This window comes from Phytophthora cinnamomi, assembly GCF_018691715.1.
Source record: "Phytophthora cinnamomi strain GKB4 chromosome Unknown Contig127, whole genome shotgun sequence".
NCBI lineage: Eukaryota > Oomycota > Peronosporomycetes > Peronosporales > Peronosporaceae > Phytophthora > Phytophthora cinnamomi.
The window spans coordinates 796,554-815,539 of record NW_027151060.1 but is presented as its reverse complement, the minus strand read 5'-3'; the positions used below and the strand labels follow the sequence as shown (position 1 = coordinate 815,539).

Here is an 18,986-nt window from a genome sequence, read left to right as displayed (position 1 = left end):
AGACTCAATCCTCCCTCGAGTTTACCAAGGGCGCCGATTTTTCTACGTTCTGGTTGACAGCGAGCTCCGTGAATACGCGGACACCATTGCTCTCAACAATCTCTCTCAGACACCTTGTCTCCGTCGCTACAGCCTCTACAATCCTCGCAGGACATGCTTAGTCAGTGACGTACCTGTTACGTCGGGACAAGCCGAAGCCTTGCTGCGTCAAAGTTTCATGTTGATCATCGACGACGCGACTCGGCTATTTTTCACGGCTGCGAGTGCAGTTGATAAGCACAAGTGGATGACCGAGCTCAGTCAAGCACGCGTGCTTGGAGGGTTACAACATCCGGTCTCTGTTCAAGTCCAGCCACGACGACCTATCGCTGCAGCGCCAGCTCCAGGTGATCCGGCAGCGCTTGCAGTAGCAGTAATTGACGCATTCAAGGGCCGTCGTAAGTCAAGCGTAAATGAACGGAAGCGGTCCTCCGTTTTCGTGCCGAAACTAAAACCTGAAGACGCATTACACGTAGAATACCACATCAGCTGAATATACACGCACTTCGGAGCGCTCGTTTTTCGTTCAAATCTGCCTTCTGCGTCAACTCGGTCTGCACACTGGGCATCTACTTGAGCTCGACGGTTGGGTACCACTGCTTGAGCGTGTCAGTGAGCTCCCAGAAGCTGTCGTCCACCACCTTGTTGACGAGGACGGCGTCGAACACGCCCGGCTGCTGCCCGTAGGCCAGCTCGCCCGCGGCGTTCTTGACGCGGAGCTGGATCTTGTCCTCCGTCTCGGTGGCGCGTCCGCGCAGGCGCTTCTCGAGCTCGTCCATGGAGGGCGGCGCGATGAAGAGGTACTTGGCGTGGATGCCCGACTTCTTGACCTGCTGCACGCCCTGGATGTCGATGTCCAGGATGCAGATCTTGCCCTTCTCCTGCACGTCCTGCACGGCGCGCTTGCTGGTGCCGTACACGTTACCGTGCACCTCTGCGTGCTCGAGGAAAAGGCCGGCCTCGATGTCCTTGAGCACCTGGTCCTTTGCGTGAAGTGGTAGGCCACGCCGTCCATTTCTGCTCCTCGCGCGGGCTGCGCGTCGTGTGGCTCACGGAGAAGCCGAAGGTGTTGGGGAACTTCTCCAGCAGCAGGTTGATGAGCGTGCTCTTTGCCCACGCCCGACGGGCCGGCGATCACGATGGGCTGCAGCTCCGCGTGCGGCGGCTTGAAGGCCGAGAAGTGCTCGGCCGCGAAGGCCACGACGTCCTGCGGCTTCTCCAGCAGCAGCGCCGACATGAACCCGCTCAGCAGCGTCTTGATCTCCGGGTGCGCCTCCACGTAGGCCGCGTGGTCCTTCTTCAGCGCCTCCTTGCGCTCGTTCAGCAGCGACAGCTCCTCGAACGACAGCGACTCCAGCGCCTTGGTCGCCTCCTGCTCCGCCGCGCTCATGGCTTCACTGGTCTGCAGATTATTTAGATTGGGAACTGAGGATTCGACTTCAGATGGAGTGTGCACCACACCTATTGATGTGGTGTACACGGACTTCACAAGTGGTACACGTAGTTGAAGTGCAGATGGCTACATACACTGGTTATCCCTTTTCAACCGGCATGCCGGAGCGTATCAGTTCTCTACTTGGCATTAGTGCAACGGCGGCTACTGCAGCACGCTCGCGTTCGCCGATAAATTCACTTCTTCGTCCTGTGCAGGTGCGTCGTACGCGACGGGCTGGGCCGGAGCGTACTGAGGAGCGGGCGCCGCGCCGAATGCAGGGGGCTGCACGGCGGGGACAGCGGCGGGTGCAGCGGCATCTGCGTTGTTGGCCAGCTTCGGGTTGAAGATCTTGAACTGAGGTGGTCCGCGAGCTGCTACGCCAGCGTTAGGAGGCGCGTAGCCCGGGTAGCCGCCTGGGGTCGTGCGCGGCTTGTTGGCGTACGTGGAGGCGTACGGGTTCACGCCGGGGGCAGGAGGAGACGGAGCAGCCCCTTCTGGTGCCGGGACATCGACTGGTGCAGGTGCCGGTGGCATCATGACCGACGGAGGCGGGGCAGTGACCTTGATCTCACGCTTATTACCGAACTTGGCCGTCAGCTCCTCGTTACCCACACTCGAGCCGAAGCCGTCTGCCTGGATGGGGCGGTAGTCCTTGGGGCGAGCGAATCGCGACGGTCCGCCACGCGGAATAGCGCTGTGCGTGGCGGCAGCATATAGGTTGTTCTGCGGTGTATGCTGTTGCGGGGGCATGCCCATCGGCGGACCCTGCACGGCCGAGTAGTCTCCACTAAGCGGGGGTGGCGCGATGACCGGTCGGGGCGCCATCGGGTCCACCGACGGCGTGATCCCGGGCGGGAGCATGGACGCGGCCTGCGCCGGGTCTTCGTGTCGGAACTGCAGCGGCAGCAGGAACTGGCGGATGTTGTCGCCCTTGGCCACGTCGTACGGCGTGCGGCCGCTGCGGTTGCGCAGCGCGGGGTTGGCGCCGCTGTTCACTAGGTACTTGACCGCGTCGTCGCGGCTCTGCGCTGCTGCGTAGTGCAGCGGCGAGTTCTGGCGCGGGCACATGGCGTTCACGTCCACGTTGTGGGCCAGCAGCAGCTCGAGGAAGTCGACGCGTCCGTAGTAGGCCGCCGTGTGGATAGGCAGGTTCCCGGCCTCGTTCTTGGCGTTCGGGTCCATGTTCTGCTCCTCCAGCATGCGCACGAACTTGTCGTGCAGACCCTGCTCGATGGCGGCGTGGAACTCCTGCTCGGGCGTGAGCGTGGGCGCCAGCAGCTCGCCCAGGTTCTTGACGTTGAGCTTCTCCGCGAAGTAGCCGAACATCTCAACCTGTTCCTTTTAATACCAGCCACAGCGGCCTGAAGGGTGCGGGCACACACAGAGGAGAGGGCGCAGAGGAGGACGAGGCCACCTTCTCACCTGCAAGAGGGCAGCGGGCGTCTCGTGCTTGAACTGAGCCACGTAGGTCAGGTCTTGTCCGCTGGTGTGCCGCACACAAATAGGTATGTCTGGTGTCCTGCACACAAAATTATCCATATGGTGTATTGCACACCAATGTATCCATGTATCCTCTGAGTTCAGAAAGGAAGAGTTTCCTTTTGGGACAGTCAAAAGAGAATCCACCTTGGCGTCAACCTCATTCCCGATTAAGCAGCGTCGGACCGACCGAAGCTCCCGCGATGATTCCCGCCGCACAGCCACTGCCGCAGACGGCGGCCGACATTCCGCAGCGCTCGTACGCGCCAATGAAGGACCCGCGCACGGGGCTCGACATGACGAACGCCGAGTGCGCGCACTGCCGCAAGAGCCTGTTCGAGAGAGACATCATCAAGCAGCCACAGTGCGGCCACCTGTTCCACGCGCACTGCATCGACAGCCACCTGCGCTCCGAGCTCTGCTGCCCCGTGTGCAAGGTGCAGCTGCTGTACCCGGCTGTGGCCGCCACGGTCGTGCACGACGGCAGGGCGGCCGGCTCAGTCTACCCGGCGGCGCAGCTGCCCCCGCGCGCGGTGCCCGTGGCCACGGCCTTCGCTCCGGTGGACGGCACCGACGCTCGCGACTACGCGGCGTGTCGGGAGTGCGGCCAGATGTTCTACCGCGACCCGACCAAGGTGCGGCCCGAGACCAACGGGTGGTACCGCTGCCAGCGCTGCGCTCAGACGGACATCATCGACCTGATCAGAGGCAGCTTCTGCGTGCTGCAGTGAGCGGCAAAGTGAGTGTCTGCAGCGGCAGCAGCTTGTGGCGGATACGTAACGTTGCTGTATCCGCCTGCGCCGAGCGGACTGGCTGCGGACTGCAGTGGATGGGAGGCGATCCGGTTTTATATATCACCATTTTGTACGCTTAGCTCAACCATAGCGAAGAGGGACAAGTAATTAAAAGAGCACGAATGCTGTGGTTGCATGTCACGTGAACGGTATCAATTGCTGGTGGCCTGCCAGCGTTTGGCAGGGATATTTATTTCATCCAGGCTGACACGACTCATCTCGCACTTCGTCCTCTGTCGGCATATTTTAGCGAGAGAATTTATCCAGGAGCATGTATCATTGTTCATGTAGCACGCGTACTTGCGTACCCAATGCACTGAAGTTGCGAATAAGAAGCTTCTCGTACACGGCGTTCGTCGAGCGGTACTCGCAGCTCGGTTGAAGTTTCGACTGTTAACCTCAATTTTGAATTTCACGCCGCGTTGGTTATCGGAATTTTCACTTTTGCACCAGACCTCCGAGACCTCATGGTGACGAGGAAAAGGACTAGGCACGGGGTGCGCAACGCCGGCCGCGCTAGCGGCCGAAGCACGTCGCTGAAGCTGAAGGGCCTCCTGAACGTGGGAGACTGGCTGGGTGCGTCTCTTGTCGCCCCCCGCAGCTCCTGCGTGCAGCTCAAAACTCACCGATTCCGAGAATTTGCGCAGACGTACTGGACCTCGACGGCGTGTGGAACGTGGCGCGCGTGCTCAGCGTCCCGGCGCCCGGAGAGGTGCAGCTCTGTCTTCCGCGCCTACCTGAGGCATCCACAGCCGCTAACAACGGTATGCTGCTGCTACTGGCAGGTGGAGATCACGTACGATGGCTGGCCGACGGACTACGACGAGGTCGTGCGCATCGACAGCGACCGCGTGGCGCCCTACCACACGTTCACGAAGGCGGTCAAGTGCTGGGTCAAGTACCTCAACTGGCCGCTGTGGCCCTCGCTGGTGCGTCCCTCACCTACGTTGCTGAAATGGTAGTAGACTTGTGCTCACCTGCTGCTGGGAGATGTCGTAGATCACGATCCGCACGCCAGGGACACCGCAAGGCGTGCGGAACCTGATGGCCGAGAATCGACTCCACGTCGACTTCTTGGATAACCCCGATTTTTCAAAGAGAGACCGGTGCGTGCTATGCAGGACAAGGATCTGGGAGCACACTGCAGTTCCTTGACGATGGTTTTCATGTTGCACCGTAGATGCTGGCAGAAGAAAGGTCAAGCGCGGGCCTTTGAAAGTAACTTCGACACGAAGCGCATGGCGACGACTGGTGCTCAATTCGAACGAGCTCTGGTATGGGTGCTGCAATCCGACGCGTCTTCGAAGATGCCTAGGTTTGTTGTAGGGACTTTGCCGGTGGAGTACAAGAACGGCGAGATGGAAAGCGTTCAAACGGCGAGGAGAAACATGGGTGACGAACTTTGGTTCCAGAACTTCACGCAAAACAGAATGCATCACCGCCTGTGTCACGTCTACGAGACGACGGGAGAAGAGGAAAAAGGAGACTCGTCAAGCGACGAATCCCCGCCAAGAAAGCTGAACGTGAGAAGATTAAATCTGTCGGCAATGAAGCAAGAGCTTCCCTTAATTGGCAAAGAGAAGAAGCAGCCGCCTCCTGTCAAGATCGAGCTGGACCCGTATTCGGATCCTGAAGTGCCGTACGAGCTAGTACCGATGAGCGGCAGCGATAGCGGCAGCAGTCCTGAAAAGATTGTTTCAGCGAGCAAAATGGACATCGCAGATGATAATGCGGTGACGGGTGGTCAGGTTCATGTCGACGAGGTGGATAAGGCTGAAGCAAAGTCCACGTCTGCGGTGGTCTCTGTTGACGAGGTGGATAAGGCTGAAGCAAAGTCCACGTCTGCGGTGGTCTCTGTCGACGAGGTGGATAAGGCTGAAGCAAAGTCCACGTCTGCGGTGGTCTCTGTCGATGAGGTGGATAAGGCTGAAGCACAGCCCACGTCTGCGGTGGTCTCTGTCGACTCGAGCGATCTTGTCTCGACGATTGTGATCGATAGGAGTGAGAAGGGGTCCCAGGAACTGCGCGGGCGATTTTGTATGATGCAGACTGCAAAACAAGGTGATGGCGCTAGCTTTATGCAACTATGTTTCATTCACTGTTAACTCATCGTGATTTTTGTGCAGAGTCGTCTTCAGCAGTCCATGCCGAAGAAAAGGTCAAGAGATCCAGGCAGACGGTCATCGCAGTACCGAGAAAGTTTGATGAGGCGGCTCACAAACCTATCAACCCAACAATCGCTATGGTTCAACCCTGCTTTAGTCTCGTCAAATCAGTTTCAAGGATTGAGGGTGGAGTTGCGTTGACATCACCATCGACGGCAGTTTTCTGCTCCAGCCAGGGATTTTCAATGGAGTCGTGGTTCAAGCGGAAGTTGATGGCAGATTTTATGGCTGGCGAGCCACAATCAACTATCAAACGTTGATGTATTAATCAATACAGGCAATCCTCTATGCTGGATCCCTTTGGTGATGCCGTCTATATGTATGTAGTCCCTGGTATGCAATGGACGGGTTCCCGTAGAATCCTTGTCTAAAAACCCATGTACAGATCTGGTACAGCCCGTAGTTTGGACCCGCACATCTGGTGATTAGATGGCTAAATACGGTACAGATCAGAGGTGTCATTTTGAAGCTGAGGAAACCTTTACTTCTGCACTCATACGCAGCATAAATCATGGCGCCCAGCATGGCGGCAGCGCTACCTGCAAGAGTAGGCGAAGTACACGGGTATCAGGAAGGAGAGCAAAATCACATTCTATAGTGTAAGAAGAACCAGTCAAAACGAATGCCAAAGGCAAACACAAACGCAGGGACTAGGGGCTCATTGTCGGTGCGCGAGCACAACGCTGCCTCATCCAATGCATCCTTCTAACACACGCCATCCCGAGCAATACCCGTAGGCATGCGCTCCTAGACTTCCGTGCGAAACCAAGTAGGAAATGAACGCTCGTCACGTTGAAAAGCCCGTCCTAACGACTAGCGTAGCTCATTTTCCGGAAATGCGTTCTCGTGGCATACCGTGCCGCCAGTTCAGTGGTGTATCTCTCTTCGTAGTCATTGCGACGGCCACGATATTAAACGAACTAGTCATTGGCGTCCACTATCTGCACAATGATTGCTTCAGCGTGGAGCAGCGCCCCATACTTGGTTTCACACGAAAGTCTAGGAGCACATACTACAGGGCGTATAACGAGCAATGCTGAGCTTTATGCACTATTTTGTAATTTATACATACCTTTTCTGAACTTCCATTCAAAATGCCGATTGAACTTTTGCTTTTGATCCAAGTTAATTCCATAATTCCATAACGTCGATCCCGTTGGCTACGTCGGCCATGCCGCCCAAGAAGAGGCTGTCCGCACACAGCTCGTCGCCCCGACAGAGCGTGGCGCTGACCAAGGGCGACTGGCTCGGTGCGTTCCTGCTGTCCGGGTCGGCGGCCGTCGATGACCCAATCTAACGGCCGATGAATGATACATTTTTTTATTTTAACGATACTCTTTCGCGGCAGACGTGATGGATCACGATGGGGTGTGGAACGTCGCTCGGGTGCTGAGTGTGCCGTCGCCAGAGGAGGTGCGACACGTACTGCGTGCTGTAGTAGCTCAATGAATACTACGCGAGGCTAACCGACCACGTTGGAATTGATACATCGACCGCAGGTTGAAGTCATGTACGACGGTTGGCCCGAGGACTACGACGAGGTCGTGCGCGTGGACAGCGACCGGGTGGCGCCCTTCCACACGTTCACGTGGGCTGTCAAGTGCTGGGTCAAGTACCTCAACTGGCCGCTGTGGCCATCGGTGGTGCGCAGCTCTACTCACCGCAGCTAGAACTGTGAATTTTGTGTCGTAAACGTGGTTGGATTTACGTCGATGGTTAGATTACAATTCGGACGCCTGGAACGGAGGAAGGCATCAAGAACCTCGCGATGGAAAATCGGCTCTACGTGGATTTCCTGGATGACCCCAACTTTGCCAAGCGAGACCGGTAGGTGCGTTCGCTCTGAAAATTGGGGCTGCTGGTTGGGCTTAAGGGTTCCGTTGTTGCTGTAGGTGCTGGCAAAAGAAGCGGCAGGTGAAAACTTTTAAGGATAATTATGATGCAAACCGCACGGGAACTAATGGCGCGCAGTTCGAGCGAGCTCTGGAGTTTGTGCTTCGGTCGGACGCAACGACAAAAATGCCAAAGTTTGCCAAGGGTACGCTTCCCGTGCAGTACGAGTATGTAACGACAGGGTCCGTCGAAGGGATGCGAAAGAACATGGGTAAGGGACTTTGGTATCGGAATTTTGCGAACAACAAGCAGCGCCACATGCAGACACACGTCTACGAGGTGATAGGGGATGATGAAGAAGAAGAAGACATCAGCAGCGGGAAACCCATGCCAAAGCTGAAAGTAAGGAGGCCGAAAACGTCTTCAAGGATTGACACGACACCCACTATACAAAAGAAAAAGCGGTCACTTCCTGCAAAAAAGCAACAGATTCCGGTGCAGATAGAGGACGAACCACTGGTGCAGGTCGAGTCTTCCTATGAGTTCGGGGTGACGAGAAACAGTGATAGCAGCGGTGATAGTGAGCATGAACGACGGGCTTCACTCATCAAGAAGAGACGCAAAAACCGATCAACAGTGCCTCCATCAGCGAACATAAGGGGATCTCGGAACGAGAGGCACATGATCTCGTCAAAGGACACTAATGCTGCAGCAACGATGCCCCGGCATGTTACTGTCTTGATGGATGAAATTATTGTCGACGATGATGATGATAGCGGCAGCAGTGGGGTAGTCAATCCAAGACCAACAAGAAAAGCCCCAATAAAAGTGCGTGGTGGAGGACGAATGCAAAATTCTTGGTATTAACGATATTTGTGTTGTTTTGAACACGCAGAGCCAACCAGATGACAGCCAGGCGAAGCATTCCACCGATCAGGGAGATCTTAGCCTTGCTGCGAGCGCCAAAACATCTACTCGGACGCCTAATTCAGATGATGATTCGGAAGAAGGAGAAGAAAAAGAAGTTCCCAGACATGCAGTGAACGACGTCGAGCTAGATAGATTGTCCCCGAAAACGGTTTTGGATTCGCTACGCACCGAGCACTTGGGAAAAGAAAAGTCTCGATCTGGTGATGTCACAGCTTCAAGGACGTCCAGACAGCCGAAGTCAGCGAAACGACCAAAGCCAAAGACAGCGTTGGAGCAGCGTATTGCGCTCACTAAAGAGCTGCTACAAGGTCTGGATAAAGAGAAGCAGCTAGCGGCCAAAAGCATCCCAGACCAGGGGCGGAAAAAGACGACTACGCTTTCATCCCGTGGCTGTAAGTATTGATGTACATTTTCGAAATGACACGACAACCATAACCAGTCTCTCGTAAAATATTTGCAGCCCGCGATGGGAATCGACCGGTCGCTCACCAAGCAAAGATGCTGGAGTCATACCAGCTGGAGAACTCAGACCTATCGTTTATCCGTCCTAACAGCGAGAGTTACGGATCTCAGGGAATCGACACCTCTCATGAAGGTATGGTATGGTACGCATATCTTAACTTCACTGCAGCGTAAGATAACGGCAATCGTGTTTCTTTTGTTGTGGGATCATATACAGGAGTGTTCACTGAGACTTCATTCGCCTTTGGTTTGGAGTCTGAAGAGTTAAGGCACTCATTTCTGTCTGTCGAAAAAGACTACAGCTCTGATAGTCAGGAATCAAAGGGTATTCCGACGGCACCTGATGAGCCTGTTATGATAGACCCCCCAAGCGCCCCAAAAGAGAGCGCACGCCGCATGAAAGCCGAGTCGAAAACTCTCGAGATGAAAACTTCTGGTGATTCAGAGCAACGCCCTGAGGAGAAGATAATATCGGACGATGACGGCGAGGACAAATCTCCAAGCGATCCGAAAGAGAGTACACGTCGCAAGAAAGCTGGGCTAAAAGTTGTAGAGCCGAAAACTCCTGCTGAGATGAAGCAACGCTCTAAGGAGAAACCCATCTCGGTCGATGATGGTGAGGAAAAATCGCAAGAGGTGCGTCGGCGTTTTTGTGTTATGCAGGCTGGCTTAGAAGGTAAGCCTTCATGAAGCTTACCTGAGTGAAGGTTGGAGTGCCCAGACTTTTTACTGATGTTTGTATATTGCAACAGGCGCAACGGAGGCTGATGGTAAGGAACGAGGCGCACTGGAGGTTGATGACAATGAAGAAGCGAGCCCGGAAAATTTGAGAAGAACTGTGATCAGAATATCACGTATATTCGACGAACCTGTCAAGGAAGCGTCGTCTGTGTTCACGAGCTCGACAGACTCCATGCTGCGTATTTCGCCGCCACCACCGCTACCCCTTGATGATTCCAATGACCGCTCTAGCGTAGCATTGACGTCTCCTTCGGTAGCAGTTTTCAGCTCAAGCGAAGGATTTTCAATGAACAAGTGGTTCAAACGCTCGCTGGTCGCCAATCTTAGGAATGGCAAGTTTAATTGATGTGACGGAAGTCAGCGGCAGATCCAGCGAAGGTTGTTACAAGTTATGTGTGATCAGGGGGTTACCTATTTAGCGTACGTGCGCTCGGCGAACTAAGAGATCCAAAACAACAATGATTCGAACACAGCCCTGGTCTACTGGTCTATTCTGGTAAGTCTTTTGTTGTGGGTGCCAACATTTGTCTTCGTACCGAGCTCGATCACAGAACAGAGAAGAAAATGGGGGGCCAAAGTGACGGGGAGGAATACACCAACGATCAACAGCGAAAATGCAAGCGAAGGCCATTGTACACAGTGCGACAGCCACCGTTGATTCAGCCATTGAGATTGTCTGCGTTTGCTGAGAGAACTTGCTGTCGCTTCGGTATTCCATCCGACGATCTTGCGCATGAATGGGTAGTATTGTTTCAAGCGATCAGTGGTGGAGAGAAAATAGGTGGAGGTATGCCACTCCAGATCCCCGATACGATCTTGCTCAGCCCAAGTGGGTACGTTATGAGAGTTCCAGAGCGGCAAGCTCCATTATACCAACGCTGATATTTATTATTAATGACCGTAGGCAACCAAGTGTTTGGTACACGACATCATCTGCAGGACGCGTGAAAGCGAGAGACTTGATGGTGAGATTGGCTTCGATGCTCCTACCAATTGTGACTTACGTGTTCGCTCCAACTTTGCAGCGCGTCTCGCCTCAAGCGATTCTTGAAGCCTTCCACACCCCATTACCTCATCGACGGAATCCTTGTGCCGGCACGGATGATGCAGTTGCTGTGCAACGTCTAGGCTTTGAAGTCATTACTCTTGTTTCACAGCAGCTCAAGGTGAGTAGCTAACTGTAACTTGGTTGTTTCGTACCGAACTAATTGAAAGTTGGTGCTAGGTGTTTTGCAAAGATATGGAGCTCCCTACCATTTGTCTTCCTATGGAGTCAGACTCGAATCCAGCACGGTCAAGATTAACCAAGGGGGTATTTTGTTTGCAACGCCATATTCCATGCCAGAACAATGCCAGCTTTTTGGTTGTGTGGCGCCACTCGCACGTACTACCAAGTAACGAAAAACGAGATAATTACGAGAAATCTACTCACCCCGTATCGGGGAGCCGTGGAGAGGAATCGATCCACAAAAGTACAGGTAGCAAGCGTTCGACGCCGCGTGCGCACTCGGACGTATTTCTTCTCACTCAAATCGCAGTCGATATCGAGCGTGGTGTAAACGAAATTATTGACGACGGCACTACCGAAAACGAAAGAGATCAGGCCCAATTGCAGAGTGTCTGTCGACTGGAACACCTTGACATCGAGCGTCCGGGTAACACTACCTCGAAGACACTTCGGCAAGGTGGATTCGACGCCGGTGTGATGGCTCCGCTGCTGTTCTACATGAAACGCGTGACCTCGGAGGTCGCAAACAGTATAAATCTAGGCCACAACACGCGGCAGGCATGCGGTACGTTGAAATATCAAAATGTGGTGCCATCTTTACAAAACTCACATCATTTCTCTTCTTCACCAGGCCTTGCGTGTGAGTTTTTCGTCGGTGAGCACAACCGAAGCGTGTATTTCTCAGCACTGCGTGGCATTCAATGGGTCGCAGGAGCACCGTCTTGGGAAGTTTTGCGGGAGGTTGATCCTCTGTCAAGATCGCTGTGCGAGTTTTACGAGCGCTCCGATACCACCCGCGTTCGCCTAGGTGGAAGGAGTAGTAGAAGACGAAACGCGACGTCCCCTGTAAGGCCTCAATCACCACTAGCAGCGATGTATTACGAGCTAAATCCGCGGTTCCCGTCGGTCCACACACCATTTGCCGGTGAGAAGCAGTGGCTCCATCGCTCTCAATTGCTCGCACCAGACATATCGCCGCGTTACATCGGTGCATCCGTTCCAAAAATCTATCGAGACGGTGTGTTTCAGTCGCTGTTGACAGCGCACCAAGCTGACTCGGTAGTTCGCCTCAATCTGTCACCACAGGCGCCAGCATCACTGGCAGAAGTTCGCCGTGAGCAGCCTCACTTGTCGCCTCGGAGTATTTCGATTCGGCGGAGGACGACAAAGAGTATCTCGGTCTCTTCAAACGAAAACGTTGAGGCCTCAGCTTCATCTCCATCCTCCAGCGCGGTGTGAAGATCTCAGGATATGGTGCACGTAAGCCAAGAAGACACATCAGTACAAAGGTCATTTACACAATAGAGAACAGCTAGTATTCTCCGCTGTAGCTTTGCTTCACTTCCTCTGCAGCCTGCTTTTAAAGCCCTCCGTCAGCCATCCCAGGATGTTCCAAGGTTTGTTGTCCACTTCGTAGCGAGATCCGCCAGACCAGTCTTGGTAGAAATCCGGGTCTTGCTCCAATGTTTGACTTGACGTCGTTTGGTTGCGTGATCCCTCCATTTTCACAGAGGAGATACGCTCGGACAATTTGGCAGGAGGGTCCATCGGGTCTTTCCGACGACGGTTGCCGCTCAGTACACCAACGTTGGTCGGACGACTAACTTCGATAGCTGGAGCCGCGGGCTTCGACTCGTCCATTAACACGTCGTCGTTCAACATCTTGCTGTCCGCCGTGCTGGCCTTTGGTAACTGTGACGGCACTGGTGCTGGTTTTTGGTCTTGGACACCATTGGCAGGCGGTTGTTTCATTTCCCAGGACGCGGCTTGAACGGTAGGCTGCGCTTCATGCTCCGCATCAAGACGAGCCTCCGATGTGACTACAAATCCCGAGCTGCTGTCTACAACGCCGGCGTGGTTGTTGTCCCTGGCAATGCTTGAGGATCTGGAGCTCGCTTCGCGCACGGATGGAGGTGGTGAAAATGAAGACGCAAAGGAAGAGCTCGAAGAGCTTGTTTGCGTCAGTTCCTCAATTACTGATTAAAAAAGAGCCAAACCACACATACACAGTCGAAAAATCAACACTATGCACGCATGGGAGGCAGCTACGCGCAGGCACGCACGCACGCACCCATCCACCTGCACTACAACTGCAGACGGAAGGAAGGAACGTCAAATTAACCTTTAACGCGTCGGGCCCGGGTGCTGCGGCGGGTGCTTGGTGCCGGGGCGGCGGGGCGCTTGTTCTGGCGAGTCCGCCGGGCCGGCGCCGTCTCCTCGTCTTCATCGCCACTCTCCTCGACTTCATCGGCTTCCGGCTCCTCCTCCTTCTCTTCGCTTTCATCGTCATCTAAACACAAAATCCCACGAAACAGCAACCATAGCATCCAAAATATCACCATTTCCGCCTCTCACCAGTTAGACAGCAGCAACACACGAGCACGAACCTTCCGACTGCTCCTCCTTCAGCGCCTTCTTCGGCGGGCGGCCAGGGCCGCGCTTGGCCGACTTGTGCGCACTCGAAGATGCCGTTTTCTTGCCCGACGAGAACGCGGGCGCCGTCGAGTAGCCGTAGAGCTCCTGGTAGCGGTTGCTGAAGTCTCTGTAGAGGTGGAACCACTGCTCCGACGTGCACTCCTTCCTCTTCTCCTCGAGCGGGTCCGCCATCTTGCTCGAGTACTCGATGGGCAGCGTGCCCGGGCCCGAGAACAGCAGCGGCGACGTGCCGGCCTTGGCGCGCTGCGTGCCTTCCACGAACTTGGGGAAGTTCTTGCCGATGTTCTTGGACGCGCGCTCCTCGAAGCCGTCGCGGAAGGACGACACGTTCTTCTTCTGCATCCAGCAGCGCGAGCGCTTGTCCTCGTTGAACGAGTCGTAGAACTCGACGTACAGCTTGGTCTCCTCCTCCAGGCCCTGCGCCGCCAGCGCCGTCGTGGGCGCGCGCAGCACCACCTGGAAAAAGTATCATTCGTCAATCCACTCGTCAGCAATAAGAAAATAGTACTCTACTGCTACACGACTACTACTTTTTTCCAAAAATAAAAAATGATAAAATAAATTACGTACGAAGGCTGGCCACCAGGGCCACTTGGTGAGTTTGGCCCAGCACTTCTTGACGATCGTGTACGTGTGCAGCGGCGCCAGGCGCTGCGTGGCCACGCCGATCCACTGGTTGTAGTCGTCGCCCCAGCCGTCGTACTTGATCTCCACCTTGTCCTCGTCCTCGTCGGCCTCCTTGCCCACGTCCACGATCACGCCCGTGTTCCAGATACCTTCGTCGTCCAGCACGTCTGCGCACAGAGAGAGGGAGGGGGAGGGAGTGAGCCTACAGGTCTAGACAGGGGGAGGGGAGGGCGATCGCACGCACCGACGCGCAGCCCGATGTCCAGCGGCATTTCCATCATGTTCCTTGCGCCTGGGGCCTGAGCTTCTTTTGCTGCTGTTCCCCGTGTTTTTCCCGCGTTGATGTGCGATGGGGTCAGGTTTGACCGCGCGCCGCTCCCATTGGTCGAGAAATAGTGTGCGCGTTTGAAAGAAGGCTCCGTCCCGTAAAAGATGGGCAGGCAGCTTCAGCTTCAACCTGCTCCGTATGCTGTGCTGGACAAGTTGGGGCTCAGTTAAGCCGAGATGGTTAGAAGTTATTGGACGTGCGTCCTTCGTGCGGTGTATTTACAAAGTCTAGCGTACTGTTCTGTTCTTCTATCTGCACAGGCCGGCGTCATTCGCATCGTGCTCTACTAGCCCAGCGGTGTGCTGCGCAATTTACCTCCCTTCAACTTCCATCGGAGTAGCCGCTACCTCACCCGCAGCGAAGTGTTGCTGGGGAGGCATTGACTTGGATGACGATGCTCCTTGTGCGTGCGTGACTTCCTTGCCCGGATTGCAAGCTACCTTGCCGCTCTCATCGGCGGGCTCCTCTTCCGGTGTCGGCTGGGGCTCAGCGGCAGGTTGCTGGGTCTGCCACCACTCTGCGGTCTCGTCCAGCAGCGGGAAGAAGTACGGCACGTGCACCTTCTTGACTGGCACCTCCGCGGCCTTCCGCTTCTTGCGGAGCGGCAGCGGCAGTGGCATGGTCAGCGACATGGAGCGGGAGCCCTTGCGGACTGGCCGCATGACCTGAGGATGCTGCTTCTGCTGCTCCTTCCGTCCCGCGCTGACGCTGTGCCACGGCGACCGCAGCAGCCCCGCGAACTTGGGCAGCAGCGAGTCCTGCTCGTCGTGGTCGGCCACGACGTTGACGCTCAGCGGCCCCGACGTCTCGTCGTCGCTGCTGTCGGCCTCGGCCGCCGTGGCTGCTCGTCTGCGGACGGCGAACACGAACGCGGTGGCGATGGCTGCGAAGAGCGCGACGCCTATCGCAGCGGCGACGAGCGGATCCATGTCACGGAGCGCGGCGGGTCCCTACGAGGTCGCAGGTGAGCTCTGCCGCCCACCACCGTGGCCCCCTTTGCTGTCCGACCGCGGTAATGCTCGCGCGGCATGCCATTGGTGAAAAAAACATAAAAGAGAGGTCGTGTGTGACACACTAAATATTCCTATCTTTTGGATACGCGGTCAAAACTGCAGGAATGCGAGTGGCGTGCGGCTGGCACGAGCTCGCGCTCGCCCTCGGCCCGTGACCGCCAGCCACGCTCCCGTCTCGGTGGTGACTCAATGCCATGCACACGGACGGACAAGGGCGCCGAACGAGTGCACGAAGCTCGATGGCGCGCGCGTAATCGCCCCGCGCGGCATGCGCGCACTCGGCTGGTCTCTGAATGCCCTCCTGTGGCTGCGAGCGCCTCTGGCTGGGGCAGGACTCAGCAAGAAGCGGCGGCGTATCCGTGCGGCACTGGATTGCGAGCTTCCCGATCGCTGGATCGCTCCCGCATTCGTCGTTCGCGAGGTGCACGGCAAGTGGCACTGCGATAACGGACGCTGTACCGAATAGACTGTACGTCAACTTGACGTCGTCGTCAAGCCTTACCTTGAAGGGCCGCGGCTTGCGCAAACTGTTCAAAAGGCAACTTGCAAGTCGGCAAGGCTCTTGCCCCGTTCAAATCTTTCGGTCGTCAGGTTTTATGCTGCGATATTGAGCGCCGCTGATTGCAGAGGCTCGAGAGCAGACTTCGGGTTCGCTAACTGCAGCCTCCCCGCGACAAGTGTCCATGATGATGATGTTCGCCCCCGAGTATCCTGCGATGTGGATTGCGATCGCCTGCGTCGCGTCGCATATCCGACTGGAGCCCGATCCCTCATGCCGATCTTCGGTGACGGCGGAGCTCGGAGCTTGGAGCTTGGAGTTGGGGCTGCTCCGCGCCACGCTGCTCGGGGCTCCAGCACCGGTATGGCCGGCGGGACCACTGCTGCTGTTAAATGGAGGAGAGGGATGCGCTAAGCTTGAGTCAGCCGGGTTCAACTCAACTCCACTCACAAAGGCAAAAGGCATCGAGAGGGTTGAATTGGTACACTGGTAACGTGTTGGCATTCATTCTGCACATACTTATTACTACTTCGTACACTACGCGGGCTTCTCTTTTTTATAGTAGTGGAGCGCTACATACATAATAAACTATCCTGTGGGGCGGGGGCGCAGCCTAGAGCTCGAGGTCGAAGATGAGGTCGCTGGCCGCGGCGTCGGTGGCCGCAGCGGCGTGGGAGGTGGCCTGCCAGCTCTCGCTCTGCTGCTGCTGCTTTTGCGGGTGTGCGCAGCACGGGCACTGGTCGGCGTCGTCCTCCTCCTCCTCGTCTTCGTCCCACAACCACCGCTTCGTGGAGGTGGCGACGTACTTGCGCGTCTGCGCGGGGATCAGCACGGGCGAAGTGCGCGGGGCGGCGACGGCCGGGCGGGAGACCTCCTTGTGGAAGAGCTGCTTGTGCGCGCGCTCGCGCTGCAGGCGGATGAAGCTGGCCATGAGCTGCTGGTCCTCGCGGCTGAGGGTGTCGCTGCCGCGCTCCGAGTCGCAGTCGGTCTCCTCGCCCGACAGGTACAGCGGGTCCTCGTCGTCGACGGCGGGCTTGCAGGGCTTCATGGGCGCCCACGCGGGCAGGCTCTGGGTCTGGGCGAGCGGCATGCTGGCTGGCTGGTCGGGTGGGTGGGTGGGCGGATGCCAGTCACAGTGCGGACGGGCGGGCGTGCGCGGGGCTTCGACAATTGCGGACTGAGGCCGGCTCGGTGCCGCGGCCGCGCTTGCAGTCTCGGCTGGCGTGGGTGACAGCGCCGGGCGGCGAGCCCAAGCGGCGCCAGCTGGCCGATGGAAGCGCACGCGCGCAGGAGGCGCCCGCCCATTGGCCCAAAGTGGTCAAATCTCGCGCGATTGGCTGAATCCGCGCCGCGCGCGCACGGCCGAGCCCGAATCTGCTGGCCGCGGCGGGGGTGACGGGGGCGCGCGTCCGGTAAAAAGAAGCCCGGCCTCGTGGGGCTCGGTGACGCCGCTGTTTATGGCCGGCCAGCGGCGAGCGCGTGCGCGGGCGGGCGGCCGGCGATAGGTAGATGCATAAACTCACAGCGAGGTCTCTCCACCAGCAACTCGAGGCTCTTTGTCAAACGAATCTCTTCCAGAATGTACCGAGATTCGGGCGGTACCACGATACCGGTACAGGTACAGGCAACTGCAACCAAACTGCAACCTCGCGCGAGGAACACGCAGCCCGACGGATCACGGCTCGGCTTGCAGCATGCGCCCCGCTGTCCTGGTGCGCACGCTAGCGCTGCCGCCGGCGGCTCGCTGCTGTCTCGACGACGAGCGAGCGAGCGACCGACTGGATGTCATCATCATCGCCCGATGACGACTGCCGCCGTTGCTACAACGAGACAAAGATAAGATTCACAGGCAAGCGCAGGCAAGGCAAAGCTTCAACTGCAAGGTTCGGGGCGATAATGTTCGATGGTGGATAAGTTACGGCGCGCTTTGCGTGCCTTAGAGGCCCTCGCGGGGCTGAATAAATAGACTATCCTGCGTTACTACGGGTGCGGGCCTTACAGCTCCATGGCGAAGATGTCTTCGTCGCCGTCGTCGACGCCCGTCGGGGAGGTCGGGGCCGCGGCTGCCTTGAGCGGGAGCGCGCTGCGACGCACCACGCGGGGCTGGGCGCCGCACTGCGAGCGGAAGAAGGCCAGGTTGCCGTAGAAGGCCGGGTCGTCCTCGTCCAGCTCGTCCTGCTCCGAGTCCACGCCGTCGTCGTGCTCGTGCAGGTAGCGGCCGGCACGAAGCAGGCGCATGTCGGCGTGGTAGGACAGGTCCGGGCTCTCGACGACGCTCGCGCACAGGTGAGGGTGCGGCTGCCGCCGGCCGGACGTGGGGATGCTGATGGGCGCCGTGCGCTGCGCGGCGAGCTTGCGCTTGGGCTCGAGGCCGCACCGGCAGTCGGTGCAGCCGCTGTCGTCGCTGTCCGAGTCGGCGCTGTCGGTCTCGGCGTACGAGGACGCGGGGCTGTGCTGCGGCAGCTTCTGCAGCGTGGTCATCCACTCGGAGAACTCTTGCATGCTGGTGGCGGGTGCGCTTGCGCGGTGGGTGGCAGATTCGATTGTGAGCGTCTACAGCGCTCCAGCGCCGCCGCCATCATCGAGCCCGTCTCTCCGCCGCCGCCGCGCTTGTGGTGCAAGCGGCGCCGCGCTGCCAGCAGTATTTTCGTCGCCAGCAGGCACGCGCACGGGCGCAAATTGCGGCCCAATCCGCGACCAAGCGGCAAAGATACGGCTGACTCGGCCCCAGTATAGCCCTGCCGGCGGTCGCGCGCCACGCGATTGGCCGCAAGGGCCCCGCAAAAAGACACGCTGCAACACGCCAGCCTCGCCCGTCACGAATCGCATGAGACGAACAGGCCAGCACCCGACAATCCCCAGGAGCCCAGGCTGGGCAGCCAATGCCTCTGCTGGTCAAAGCCACCGCAAGGCTGTTGTTGCCCAAGGACTTCGTAGCTCCGACGGCGCTCCTGCCCTATTTGACAGACTGTGTCAA

At 57.3% G+C, this 18,986-nt stretch overlaps 9 protein-coding genes across 11 annotated transcripts; 3 read left to right on the top strand and 6 right to left on the bottom strand.

Moving 5' to 3' along the window:
- Positions 1–608: 608 nt before the first annotated feature.
- On the bottom strand, positions 609–1,429 carry IUM83_07239 (guanylate kinase; the record flags this gene model as incomplete). 2 transcript variants are annotated; one of them, XM_067931517.1, is made up of 3 exons in its annotated part: positions 649–666; positions 753–1,022; positions 1,118–1,429. In XM_067931517.1, 3 exons carry the CDS (start codon positions 1,427–1,429, stop codon positions 649–651), a joined length of 600 nt encoding a protein of 199 aa, XP_067780319.1. The 2 variants fall into 2 exon arrangements, with proteins under 2 accessions (XP_067780320.1, XP_067780319.1); XM_067931518.1 differs by having other exon boundaries at positions 609–1,022.
- A 207-nt stretch (positions 1,430–1,636) lies between these two features.
- On the bottom strand, positions 1,637–2,800 carry IUM83_07238 (Guanylate kinase; the record flags this gene model as incomplete). Its single annotated transcript, XM_067931516.1, has 1 exon — positions 1,637–2,800. The coding sequence occupies one exon, from the start codon at positions 2,798–2,800 to the stop codon at positions 1,637–1,639; it is 1,164 nt and encodes a 387-aa protein (XP_067780318.1).
- Positions 2,801–3,156: 356 nt separating this feature from the next.
- IUM83_07237 (RING-H2 finger protein ATL73-like) lies at positions 3,157–3,684 on the top strand (the record flags this gene model as incomplete). The annotated part of the gene is made up of 1 exon (XM_067931515.1): positions 3,157–3,684. One exon carries the CDS (start codon positions 3,157–3,159, stop codon positions 3,682–3,684), a length of 528 nt encoding a protein of 175 aa, XP_067780324.1.
- Positions 3,685–4,214: 530 nt separating this feature from the next.
- On the top strand, positions 4,215–6,036 carry IUM83_07236 (putative E3 ubiquitin ligase; the record flags this gene model as incomplete). Its single annotated transcript, XM_067931514.1, has 7 exons — positions 4,215–4,323; positions 4,395–4,459; positions 4,533–4,676; positions 4,747–4,853; positions 4,928–5,808; positions 5,874–5,935; positions 6,010–6,036. 7 exons carry the CDS (start codon positions 4,215–4,217, stop codon positions 6,034–6,036), a joined length of 1,395 nt encoding a protein of 464 aa, XP_067780275.1.
- A 1,047-nt stretch (positions 6,037–7,083) lies between these two features.
- On the top strand, positions 7,084–10,224 carry IUM83_07235 (uncharacterized protein; the record flags this gene model as incomplete). Of its 2 annotated transcripts, none has more annotated exons than XM_067931512.1 (9): positions 7,084–7,162; positions 7,261–7,325; positions 7,412–7,555; positions 7,633–7,739; positions 7,805–8,147; positions 8,641–9,067; positions 9,136–9,270; positions 9,355–9,813; positions 9,890–10,224. In XM_067931512.1, 9 exons carry the CDS (start codon positions 7,084–7,086, stop codon positions 10,222–10,224), a joined length of 2,094 nt encoding a protein of 697 aa, XP_067780305.1. The 2 variants fall into 2 exon arrangements, with proteins under 2 accessions (XP_067780305.1, XP_067780306.1); XM_067931513.1 differs by having other exon boundaries at positions 9,355–9,773; positions 9,890–9,967.
- A 2,220-nt stretch (positions 10,225–12,444) lies between these two features.
- IUM83_07234 (PWWP domain) lies at positions 12,445–14,450 on the bottom strand (the record flags this gene model as incomplete). Its single annotated transcript, XM_067931511.1, has 5 exons — positions 12,445–13,082; positions 13,229–13,396; positions 13,494–13,998; positions 14,113–14,336; positions 14,414–14,450. The coding sequence occupies 5 exons, from the start codon at positions 14,448–14,450 to the stop codon at positions 12,445–12,447; spliced, it is 1,572 nt and encodes a 523-aa protein (XP_067780323.1).
- A 358-nt stretch (positions 14,451–14,808) lies between these two features.
- IUM83_07233 (uncharacterized protein) lies at positions 14,809–15,426 on the bottom strand (the record flags this gene model as incomplete). Its single annotated transcript, XM_067931510.1, has 1 exon — positions 14,809–15,426. The coding sequence occupies one exon, from the start codon at positions 15,424–15,426 to the stop codon at positions 14,809–14,811; it is 618 nt and encodes a 205-aa protein (XP_067780322.1).
- Positions 15,427–16,622: 1,196 nt separating this feature from the next.
- On the bottom strand, positions 16,623–17,099 carry IUM83_07232 (serine/threonine-protein kinase drkB; the record flags this gene model as incomplete). The annotated part of the gene is made up of 1 exon (XM_067931509.1): positions 16,623–17,099. The coding sequence occupies one exon, from the start codon at positions 17,097–17,099 to the stop codon at positions 16,623–16,625; it is 477 nt and encodes a 158-aa protein (XP_067780304.1).
- Positions 17,100–18,004: 905 nt separating this feature from the next.
- IUM83_07231 (serine/threonine-protein kinase drkB) lies at positions 18,005–18,511 on the bottom strand (the record flags this gene model as incomplete). Its single annotated transcript, XM_067931508.1, has 1 exon — positions 18,005–18,511. One exon carries the CDS (start codon positions 18,509–18,511, stop codon positions 18,005–18,007), a length of 507 nt encoding a protein of 168 aa, XP_067780274.1.
- Positions 18,512–18,986: the final 475 nt, after the last annotated feature.